The 13200-nt window shown below is 23.1% G+C and overlaps 3 protein-coding genes and 1 pseudogene across 4 annotated transcripts; 2 read left to right on the top strand and 2 right to left on the bottom strand.

The window, feature by feature from the left end:
• Positions 1-1158: 1158 nt before the first annotated feature.
• Positions 1159-3074, top strand: MKS88_004669 (uncharacterized protein; the record flags this gene model as incomplete). The annotated part of the gene is made up of 6 exons (XM_067217864.1): positions 1159-1341; positions 1834-1954; positions 2183-2307; positions 2480-2560; positions 2699-2812; positions 2991-3074. 6 exons carry the CDS (start codon positions 1159-1161, stop codon positions 3072-3074), a joined length of 708 nt encoding a protein of 235 aa, XP_067072250.1.
• Positions 3075-3369: 295 nt separating this feature from the next.
• MKS88_004668 lies at positions 3370-5135 on the bottom strand (annotated as a pseudogene). The gene is made up of 2 exons: positions 4772-5135; positions 3373-4646 (listed from the first exon to the last, which is right to left on the bottom strand). Coding segments are annotated over exons 1-2 (1638 nt in total).
• A 1767-nt stretch (positions 5136-6902) lies between these two features.
• Positions 6903-7616, bottom strand: MKS88_004667 (uncharacterized protein; the record flags this gene model as incomplete). Its single annotated transcript, XM_067217863.1, has 1 exon — positions 6903-7616. The coding sequence occupies one exon, from the start codon at positions 7614-7616 to the stop codon at positions 6903-6905; it is 714 nt and encodes a 237-aa protein (XP_067072249.1).
• A 4347-nt stretch (positions 7617-11963) lies between these two features.
• MKS88_004666 (60S ribosomal protein L1) lies at positions 11964-13131 on the top strand (the record flags this gene model as incomplete). The annotated part of the gene is made up of 2 exons (XM_067217862.1): positions 11964-11968; positions 12483-13131. The coding sequence occupies 2 exons, from the start codon at positions 11964-11966 to the stop codon at positions 13129-13131; spliced, it is 654 nt and encodes a 217-aa protein (XP_067072248.1).
• Positions 13132-13200: the final 69 nt, after the last annotated feature.

The following is a 13200-nucleotide window of genomic DNA, read 5'->3' as shown; positions in this document are numbered from 1 at the left end:
CTGTTTAATTTATTTATATTTCACTTGGTTCAACTCTGTTATGGTCCATATAATTTTAGCCAATATTTATTTTGCAATTTTTTTTTTTAATTAATACAACTTTCCAACTATAACATTATTAATATGTATAAGCGCATATATTAACGGTAGCAGCCAATTCGTTCAATTTCGTAGTATATTCTCTGTGTAATATTTACATATACATGTACAAATGTACATAATACGTAAATATATGTAAATATTTTTTTTCCCCCCATTTTTTATCTTTACCATCACCACAGCAAATGTACATGCTTTTAACGATTTTCTATATTTTTTTTTTTAACATTTCCCTTTGCACATATTAGCATACTGCACTATTAGGTAACGCCTGGTTCTCTGTTTAACATAACAAATCAAAAAGAGATAAAAACTCTTTATACTTTATTTTAATTTTTTTTTTTTTTTATAAGGGGACAACAAATGTTACTCAGCAAATTTGTAAGTAAACTCGTTAAAAAAAAAAAAACTTAAATTAAGACAATTTGTGAAAAGTTAACACGTAATACTTATATTTGTGAGGTGAATATGTATACACGTAAATATATACTCATAAATGTATACACGTAAAAATATATATACATGTAAATTTATACACCCATATATATACATACATATGTAATATATATACTACATAAGCAAATATTTACGGGCATATGTGAGTAATTACGTTTAATTGTTTGTCCACATTTTCTTTTATTTGCAGAATAGCCAAGTTTAACCTTAACAGAACGATAGTTGTTAGAATAACATTTATACACGTTGTGATACCATTTATATACATTGTAATACCATTTATACACATTATAATACCATTTATACACATTATAATACCATTTATACACGTTGTAATACCATTTATACACGTTATAATACCATTTATACACGTTGTAATACCATTTATATACATTGTAATACCATTTATACACATTATAATACCATTTATACACATTATAATACCATTTATACACGTTGTAATACCATTTATACACATTATAATACCATTTATACACGTTGTAATACCATTTATACACGTTATAATACCATTTATACACGTTATAATACCATTTATACACATTATAATACCATTTTTATATTGCTGAAACGGAAAAGACAAGGATGTATTTAGGGGTTAAGAACATAAATAAAAATTATGAAAAGAATTATTCTAGCATGACTAACGAAGAAAGACTTAAACTGAAAAGAAGAATAATGTACGATGCATTGAACTTTTCCCAACATTTTTCTTATTCCAACTTCGTCAACTATAAATACTTGTCCCAAGTTTATGCAACGAGCTCAGTAAATTATTAAAAGGACAGAAAGGAAGAACATAATACTTACATTTATGCATGTTTACGTTTTTCTTTATTAGATTTTTTCAGCCTTTTTACTCACATCCTTTTTTCTATATTTTTTACTTTAATTTATGCTATTCCATTTTAAGATACTTCAATTTATTTTTCTTCATTTTATTTTACTCCAATATATTTTACCTGAATCTATGATACATCATTTTATTTTACTCCAATATATTTTACCTGAATCTATGATACATCATTTCATTTTACTCCAATATATTTTACCTGAATCTATGATACATCATTTCATTTTACTTCAATATATTTTATCTGAATTTATGATACAACATTTTATTTTATTTCGTTATATTTTACCTGAATTTATGGTACATCATTTAATTTTACTTCAATATATTTTATCTGAATTTATGGTACATCATTTCATTTTACTTCGATTTATTTTACCCCTTAATCCTGCCTTTTTGTTTCAAAGGAAGAACTGAAAGACATGGAGAACATTGTTAGGGAAATAAAACTTGACAATAACAAGAAAAAGGAATTGTTTAAGTTGGCAAGACAAAAAATTCCTCTCTTTTATTTCCCCCTTAATAATAGTTAAATAAAAATATAATAAAATGCAGCAAAATATAACAAAACACAACGAAATATATCAAAATATTGGAAAATATAACAAAATAATCGAAATATGACAAAATTTAACAAAATGTAGCGAAGCGTAACTTGGATTGTTATACTTACACATCTGCATCAGTCATAAAAAAATATTTATGTATATATTTTATTTTATTTCAATGTGATTACTTTTCCCTTTTCCTTTTCAGTGTACAATGAAGGAGAGCTAAAATACTTTGAAAATTGTATTCTTCCCTATGTTAATAAACAAGAGGAAATTAAGCAAATTCAGAAATTTCTCTTTAATGCATATCAGAATTATATTATTTACAATGTAATAACAAAATTATGAACAAAGTATCACAATACATAAAAATATAGATTTAAAAATGTGTGTATATATAAAGCATTAAGCTATCAGAGTTTCTAATTTTCCAATTAATTGTGTTTGTGCACGTGAGTATATTTATAACATTTTTTTTTTTTCTGTTTTTTTTTCCCTTAAGAATATATTTGAATTATGGACAGGCGACCTCGACTCTCTGAACAGATTTTCTATTTTTGAAATGTACAAAAATAAAAATCAGGTAGGAAAATAATGCATCATAATTATGTTCACCTAAGAATGTATGTATATGTACACGCGTGTAAAAGTGTAAATGTATATATGTGTACACACGTATGCACACGTCACTACATGATTAACTCCTTAAATTCACCTGAAGCACCAAAAAAATGCGATGTATGAAGACTACAGAGAAAATATACATTTTAACAAAATTCAAAAAATTAAGAGAAGAATTAGGATGCACATATACAAGGATAATAACAAAGATAATGTGAGACATAAACAAACAAGAAAAAAAAAAACAAAAACGTAGTACTACATGTTCGTACGAATATACGCCCGCATAACACATATATAAACGTATATATATATATATATATACGTGCCCATGCGCACTTTACTTAAACACGCGATATGATAGTTCCTCTTTATTTTTTTTGCTTTATAAGGAAAATAAGGAAAATACAGAAGAATATAAACTAGAATCAGAGAAAGTAAAAAACCCTAACGTTAATTTCGACGACTGGCTGTAAATATGCTCGACTTTTATATATTATCTGATAGACTTATGTTTTATTCTATTTTATTACCTTCTAATTTTTTTTTTTCTCTCTTTTTTATTATGAACTGTAACAGTGAATAAATTTTCATTTTATATACACCAGCAGTCCCTATCATACAGATATTAAATTTGGCATTATTATAAATAAAAAAAAAAATGTTTACACACGCAAAGTACGTAGGAAGCTGAACAATTAAGTAAATGTATATAGCAAAAAATTAAAAAAAAACATATATAAATAAATAATAAATTTTACCTTTAAAAATTCAAATATTAAAAAAAACATTAAAAAGGTTTACAAAACTATTATTAGATGAAAATATACACAAACAAGTTGAACATATAAAATTAGAATATTTCATTTTTTTTATATTACTTAACTGAACTTTGTCCAATTTTTTTATAAAATTTGTTTCTTCCACTGTTTCCTTATTACCAAAACAAATAAAGCATGCAGAAATATTGTTGAAATCTTTCATATATTTATAATTGATGGTAGTTGAGGATTCTCCCTCTACATCTTTGGAATAAAATATTTTTTTATCAGATCTTACATTATCGCCTTTAGTGGTACCATTGCCAGTAACATTAGCATCACCTTTAGCAATACCGTTATCAGTACCGTTATCATTATCTTTAGCAGTACTGTTAACATCACCTGTAGCAGTGTTCGAATCACCTCTTTTCCTTTCGCTACTCTTACAAACACAGTGACACATAGCATCATAGATCCTTTGGTCTCTACTGTTACAGCAACTCATCAGATTAATCAAATTATTGGTTGTTTTATTAATTATGGAAGTCGTATTATTCATGGCATCTAATGCAGACAACATATCGTTTATAATTCTATATAACACGTTTTGTGAAAACGCGGTGTTATGTAAATAAGTAATATTTTTGTAAAAGCAATATATATATATTTCTTTGTTTAATAAATCTTTCAGTGGTTTAATAAAATGAATATCCTTATATCTATTGTCAATATAAGCGGTACAAATGGGTAAATTTATACCATTACCAAATATTGTATATAAAAAGGATTTATTTGAAATATTATTTGCGTTATTTCCAAAAAGTACACACTTAATATTTTCATTTATGCAATATTTTAAAATGTTACTGTAAATAATTATGTCATTTATATAATTCAAATAATAATTTTTTTTTTCATTTTTTACTAAATCGTAATATATTGTAAACTCCATTTTACATTTTTCTTTAATAAAATAATTACTTTTCAACACCACGAAATGTATTTTGCTTATTTTTTTTCTAAATATTCCATCTATAAACAATATTTTTTTATCATTGTTTGTTGATGAGAAACTATTTCCATTTTCATAATTTTTTAAATTTGATTCTTTACTTTTATTCCCTTTTATATCCTTATTTTTCTCTAATGTGTGCAATATATTCTCAATTGTCATAATCAAGTGAAAAATGTAATTTTCATCGTTAAAAATATCTACGAAAATTATTTCACTAAAAATGCAATGTTCATTCATTAATATAAAATCATTTTTTCTATTTTTTATGTTCTCTAAATATTTTACAAATGAAAATAGAAGAAAAGACGAACAAATTTCTCCCGAAAATGCTATAGCTGTTTTTTTTTTTTTTTTTTTTGTGTGCTTAAGTTGTGCACTTTTTTTTTTTCTTTTTCACATGTCTTGTTCAGGCATTTTTCTTCATTTAATTTTTTATAATTATTTTCTATTTTATCGGCATTGACCTGTACATGGTCTCTAAATTGTGTAGAGGAAATGTCATCCCTTTTATAATTATCACTTTCTGGTGCAATCTCTTGTTCAACTTGAAAATCATTTCTTCCTTTGTTTTTAAATAAGCATTTTTCTCTTAATGTATTTTTAAATGTATACTCTACAAGATGTAAAAAGCAATCTTTGCATGACTTTTCTCTTGTACATACTACTGCATTGTTCCTTTTACATTTATAGCACAATACCGTATTTATTTTCTCCTTATCGCTGTAGTTTAATTTTTCCTGTTTTTTATCTTGCTCAGTCATTATATATTATATTCACAGGTAATCTTTAGAGAAAAAACAAAAAAAAAAAAAAAACAAAAACAGATTATCTTTAGCTCCTTGTTAACAAATTTTAAACAAACTGAGAAATAAAATATAATGAAAAAAAAAAAAAAAAAAATATTTTAAAATATGCATAAAATTCTATATTATATTATTGGGGGTTTAACCAGAAATGCTACACCGTTCCTCAATATAAACTATCCATAATTATTTTTAAACAAAATACACTTTCAACATTTCCGAAATGATATATTTTATTAATTAAACTACATAAACAAAATATTATTTTATATAATTATTATGAATATATTTTAACATTTAAAGTATTTTGATTCCTATTATTAACATGATTTCCCCATATTTAAATGTATGTGCATGTATGTGCTAATCAATCATTCTGTTTTTTTTCTCTTAGTGTAATTTACTTTTTTTAATAACTTTCCTATTAAAATGTCAATCTTTTTTTTCAAATAAAAATTCTTCCTGAACAGTTCATATAATTTTTTTTTTTTTTTATATCTTTAATTCTAAATTTTATAATGTAACATAATACAAACACGTATTTTCTGAATGTTGTGTCACGTGTTCGTATTAAGATAAATAATGAACAGAAAATATTTTACAATGAGAAAGCATAGCTCAAAAGACTATAATAGAACTCCTACGTTTCCTGTTTACTATTTTTTTCATTTTTCACGATGCATTTATTATTCTTTTTTATACTACTTACTATTTAAGTGTATATATAAATATGTACACACGTACACATTCGAGTAGCTGTCGATGCAACTTTTCTACTCTTTGAACACAAATTTACGTGGATGAAAGAATGGGAAAATTCTTTTATTTATAGAGTACCTTTTTTGTAAGTGTTCATTTGAATAATATTAAGAAAAAAAAAAAAAAAAATATTAAGAAATATAATATAATTTATAATAACACATATATATATATATATACAAAATGCTCACGAATACTTCAATGATGTAGTAGTATGCTGTGAATGCAAAATTCATATATATGATAAAAATTTATTTTAAAAACATTTCTGTATAATTTATATTTAGTTTTTTTAAATAGTTGTAAAAAAAAAAAAGAAGGATGAAAAACATAGTTAGACCTGTGTAAAATATACATATATATATATATATACTTACATACACATATACACACACACATATATATATATATATATATATATATATATATGTATATATATATAGACGTATATATATATATATACTTTTTCTCAATTCAGAAAGACAAAAGTAAATTTTTAAATACTTTTCATCTATGTTCAAATTCTTTCATTATATTTAATTTTTAAATGTATTTTTTTTAAATAAATAGATTTTTTTGCTTTTTTGATACATGTAAAATATTTTAAATGTTCAAATTGCAACGTAAAAAAATAAAAAGTAGAACAACCATATTAATAAAAAAAAAATATATATATACATATATATAAGGTGCGTGCATAAATATATACGCATATACATATATAAATAAATAATAAATAAATAAATAAATAAATAAAAAAATAAATATATATAATATATATATATATATATATATATATGTAAATTTACAACATCGAAGGAAAACATATAAAATACACAAATAAGCATTTAAAAACAGAACCATATAATTTAAAGAAACATATTTGCATATTTATATCCATTATTTATAAATATGTTATAAATGATAAGAATAATTCAATTTTTTTATTTTTTTTTTAATACATATTTAGTCAAATCCTTCGCCGTCACTACCTTTTTTTGTATGTGATTCACCTTCTTTTTTAGAACCTACTTCCAAATCCTCATCGTCATCATCATCGTCTTCATCATCGTCGTCATCATCTTCATCATCATCTTCGTCATCATCCATATCTTCAAAATCTTCATCATCATCATCTTCTTCATCCTCATCTTCCTCTTCATCATCATCATCGTCATCATCGTCATCCTCATCATCATCTTCATCCTCGTCATCATCTTCATCCTCATCATCATCCTCATCATCGTCCTCATCTTCTTCATCATCTTCATCGTCATCATCATCTTCATCATCATCATCCTCATCATCATCATCCTCATCATCATCGTCGTCATCGTCATCGTCGTCGTCATCATCATCATCATCGTCATCATCCTTATCGTCATCGTTCTCACTAGTATCAACTGAAAATTTTTTTAATGTATCCTCTTCATTTCCTTCATCTTCTTCCTCATTATCTTTATCTACATCATTATCTTTATTTTTTTTTTCTTTTTTCTTTTTTTTCTCTTTTTTCATAGCTTCATTATTTTTTTTGTCATTTATTACACTATCAATAGCTTCCTCAATATTTTCAGATTCTTCAAGGGCGTTGCTATTTTTTTTGCTAACCATATTTTTTTTTTCTTTTTTATCTTCTGAAGTAATCAAAGCTCTTTTTCTTGATGGTGAATCCACCATTTTACATTTTAAAAACAGAGTACACTAAGGATACTTTGTTTTAACAGTACTGTATATAATTAGAAGATTTATATATAGTACGTATATTGTATATATATACATATAAATAATAATATAAGTATGTATATGTAAATAAATACAAATATAAACATATATATATATATATATATAATATGTATTTTTATTAAAAATGAAAAAAAGTAATATACATAAATATATATATATAATATTTTATTAATATGTGAATAATTTAACAATTTTAAAGGCTAAAAAATTAAAATCAAATATAATTCATAGAACTGATTAATGAATATAAAAGGGAAAAAAAAAAAAAAAAAGGTAAAAAAAATATGAAAATGAAAAATTAAAAAAAAAAAAAAGGTAATGAAATGATTATAAAAAATATGAAAGAAAAAAAAATATATAAAATAAAAAGAAAAAAAAAAATGAGAGTGAATATATATAATGCTACTACAATATTATTATAAATACATATATATACGTATACATATACATGTTTATATATTAATCTTATTATAATATATATATATAATTGCTTAATTTAAAGGAAAAAATAATATATATGTAGGCAATGCGTGTATATATATTATATATATATATATATATAACACATACAAGCAAATATTTTAAACATAATATGCAATATGCTTGTTATATATCACATATATAATTATATACAATGTGCTTGGGTGTTCACTTAATCGATAATAAATTATAATAATATTTTATTACGTTTATAATTTATGTTAATATATAAATTATATGATATTAAATTATAATTGGCTATACATGGTATTAGATATACTACATTAGTGATAAAATTATATGTATGTATAATATATTTCATTATATTCTGATATATATATATAATATATATGTATATATAATATTAACTCCTTGTAATTCAAAAAATATATGTATACAAAAATTAAAGTATATTTTAAAAGTTTATTTTTTATTGTATTTTAATTTATGTAAACCAAACCCTCTACCATTAGATATTATTTTAATACCATTATGATGATGATAATAAAAAAGCTATTTTTTTTTTCTTTTTGTTTTATTTATTGTGTTAATAATTTTTTTTTTTTTGAGATTTTTAAGAATACAATATTTTTATTCGTTCATCTTAATATATATATCCTTTTTTTTGGTGTTTCTTGTGCAATAAGAAGATGAAAAGGAATTTTTCATTAAAAGAAATTATTACGAAAACACGTTATACTTTTTATGTATAAGTATATATATACATATATGTACAAATGTATGTATATACATGTATTTAATTTTATAATATTGTTAGTACATTTACAAAATAGTCTTTGCATGTTTGTAGATAGTTGAAAAGGCTTAACGGGACTGTATATAATTATGTACTGTAAGTATTATTATTATAAAATTTTTTTGCTTATAAATTACGAAGATATAGGCGGGTAAAGGACAATGCAATTTTTAAAAAATAATCTTAATAGAATAGCTGAAACCCCTTAAAGATCTCTGTATATAGCATATATTTTAAAAGCGTGCATACAGTATTGTATAAAAAGAAAAAAAAAAAGAAAAATAAGGAAAAAAATTACTATATTTTAATAAGCGTAATATAATGAGAAAATTTTTTAACAAATTACAGAAAACATATTAAAAAAAAAAAAGTGAAAAGTGAAAAGGAACATCTGTTTATGGTTATATAGGCTAATTTTGATTTGTGATATTTTATTTACACATACATATTTTTATGTAGAACACTACCATTTTTGCGAACTGTTCAATGACAGTACATTGCGCTGTGCATAATTATTTAATAATTATTTACTTAAAATTATTGTATGCAATATTTGCAATCATATAAAAAATGTGGGGGAAAAAAAAAAATTTTTTTTTTTAATTTAATTTCCTTTTTTAATGGAATATATAATATTTTTACCATCTCATATACGCTAGAGCAATAATATTAGAAGTTTTATGACTTATTTGTCCTTTATATATATGTGCATGCTATATATATACTCATATTAAGTAAGTACTTATAAAAATATATACGGTTAGTGTTCATTTTTTTAAGGCATCTTCTGTATGTTGTTGAAAAGGTTGTGTAGCTTTTGTACGATCATAATTCATTATTCCACCGTTATAATTAACGACTGCCAATTTACAATAAAACATAAGTTGAAAAATATGTTACCGTTCATCCTTTTTATTTTTTTTATTTGATTTATTTTTCGCATAACTTTCACATAACTTTCGTTCAATTTTTTTTTTTTATACCGTAACCCATTTAAAATTTCAACATAATTATTCATTTCCTAACATATTACATAGTTATTTATACATATATACACAAAGGACTCACTGATGTACATTTCATTGTGTATTGGGAAAAATAATTTTTTATATAAGAGAATATAAAGAATTAAGGTATATGTTATTTAATAAATATAATATGATATGTTATAAAATTATAACATATATAGAACTTTGAAATCCCATACTCAAAAAAAAAAAAAAAAAAAAAAAAATGCACTTTTTTTTTTCATTTTAAAATTTTTTATTATTATTAAGATATTGCTTTATATTCGTTTGAACGTATTGTACAAATGCATCCAATTACAAATACATTACAGTATGTCGTACTTATTGTACTATTAAGGAAAGGATGGTCGGTTATATGATCATGAAACATTATAATTATTATTTCACCATTGTTTATACATTTTGGTTCTATATTTAAATAAATGTTCTCTTATTATAACTGGTCTATTTTTTTATTATTTAAAATAAAATGTGCAGTAAAATGTATAATAAAACGCGTCGTTAAATGTAAAATAAAGTGTAAAATAAAGTGTAAAATAAAGTGTATAATAAAGTATATAATAAAATATGTAATAAAAGGTGTAAAATGTAGAGTAAAATATGCCGTGAAAAAAGAGTTAATAAATTAGCTTTAAAAAATACAAAAAAGTCTATACCATATACTTTTTTCATTATTTAAGATATTATTAACTATTAATAATTTCTCTTTTTTTTTTTTTTTTTTTTTTTTCATATATTATATTTAATAACTAAGATACATTGTCAATTACATCTTCATGAAGCTTCAATATAGGAAAATCTCATATCAATAAATGGCAAAAAGTTAAAATATACATAATACATGTATACATATAGTAAATATTTAACACAAACATATGAACGGTTAATTCTCATAAAAATACATGTAATTATTTTGCACAAGATTTCCAATAAATTATTTTAGTTTTAACTTGTTTTATTTTATTTAATTTTATTTTGTTTTTTTTAATGCCACACCGTAACTAGGTACATAGATCATTGTGCATAACAAATGATACTCATTTTCTTTAAAATAACCTATATTTACATATAAACATATATATATATATATATGTATAAACGTATGTATGTACAAATATATTTATAATTGTGCATATGTATAAACGTATGTATGTATAAATATATTTATAATTGTGCATATGTATAAACGTATGTATGTATAAATATATTTATAATTGTGCATATGTATAAACGTATGTATGTATAAATATATTTATAATTGTGCATATGTATAAACGTATGTATGTATAAATATATTTATAATTGTGCATATGTATAAACATATGTATGTATAAATATATTTATAATTGTACATATGTATGTATGTATAAAAACATACGAACTACCAAGTTTATATTTGAAGATTTAAACTAGGAGGATGTAAAAATGAGTACTCCTTACTCTCTGATTTTACTTTAGTGCCCTCCTTTTTTTTCCTACTTTATTTTTTTTATGTTTACATGTTAGCTCATGTTATTATGCGTATATATCAAGATATATGTATGTATATTCATATATATATGTAAATATTTACATGTATATACATATTGTAATACGCACAAATTACAAAATGATTTTAACGAATTTTTTCATTTTTTTACTCATTTTTTTTTTTTTTTTTATAATAATATATAACATTTCATTAAAAATACAAGGTTATATTTTTGTTATTGCTGAAGTAAAAATTCATAATGTACATAATTTTTTTTTCAATATTAACATATAAATTCCAAAATTAATTATATTTATTCATTATATGTACATCGTTCATTATCTTTGAAAAGATAGATGTAAATAATTACATTCTGGCTTATTAATTTTTACATAATTAAATTGACGCTTTTTATTTTTACTCTGAAAGACGTTAACGTTGGAGGTTTTATTTTACTGTAAAAAAAAAAAAAAAAAAAAAAAAACTAGAAGATACACTCCCTTAAATTATAAAAACGTATTATTTTTTAATATTTCATTTACACCATGAGGTAATAATATATTTAAAAAGAGAGTTAATAATCTGTTTGTTCAGCACAGTACATATATATGAAAAGCGTACATAAAAATAGTTTATAAAGTTTATTCAGTTCGTGCTGCATCTATATGTGTACGTTTGCGTATGTACATTTTTTTTTGTTTCTCTGCTCCACTATGCTTACATTTGAGAAAAAACAAAATAACATATTATAGTTGCATTTTTTTGCCTTTGAATATATATTAAATGTACACTTGTTTACGTATATTTTTTAATCGGCGAGTATTTGTCATTTTTAAAACGCTTCTCGTTTGAGGACCTTGTGTTTTGAATCATGAGGAATTGTAGTATAATGAGGAACATAATATATAAATTTCTTGCATTTTTTCCATTTCATTCATATCTTTTATTTTTATTTTATTTTTTCCCATTTTTCCGTAATCCCATATATATATATTCCACTCTATTTGTGTAACGGTTTATATTTTATCATTCACATTTCACCGTTACCTTACCCCACTTTTCAGCAAATTAAACCAAGATTTACTTAAAAAAGCTATTGCTGATGTGTTCGAAGGAACAAGACAAAAAAAGAGAAAATTCGTGGAAACAATTGAACTGCAAATAGGGCTGAAAGATTACGACACACAAAGAGATAAACGTTTTTCGGGTACAGTTCGACTGTCAAATGAAGTAAGAAAAAAGTTAAAAGTTTGCATATTAGGAGATGCTGTACATGTTGAAGAAGCTCAAAAGTTAGAATTAGATTACATGGACATAGAAGCTATGAAAAAATTAAATAAAGATAAAACATTAGTCAAAAAATTAGCCAAAAAATATGATGCATTTTTAGCTAGTCAGGTAATTTTACCACAAATTCCAAAATTACTAGGTCCAGGTTTAAACAAAGCAGGAAAATTTCCTTCCTTAATTACTCATAATGATAAAATTAATGATAAGATTCTTGAATTAAAATCATCTATTAAATTCCAACTAAAAAAAGTTTTATGTATGGGTGTACCTGTTGGTCACGCTAATTTAAAAGAAGAAGAATTAAGATCGAATATTGTGCATGCAATTAACTTTTTAGTCTCCCTCCTAAAGAAAAATTGGCAAAACATCAGAACGTTGCACATTAAAAGTACCATGGGGAAGCCTCAGCGAATATATGGTTAAAGGGGGTACACACATATATATATATATTTATTAGTTCTACAGTGGCTGTTAAGGATACGCGTGTATACG

The sequence above is a fragment of the Plasmodium brasilianum genome, chromosome 12 (genome assembly GCF_023973825.1).
Source record: "Plasmodium brasilianum strain Bolivian I chromosome 12, whole genome shotgun sequence".
Lineage (NCBI taxonomy): Eukaryota > Apicomplexa > Aconoidasida > Haemosporida > Plasmodiidae > Plasmodium > Plasmodium brasilianum.
The sequence above is the reverse complement of the archived record's forward strand: the minus strand, read 5'-3'. Positions and strand labels throughout refer to the sequence as shown.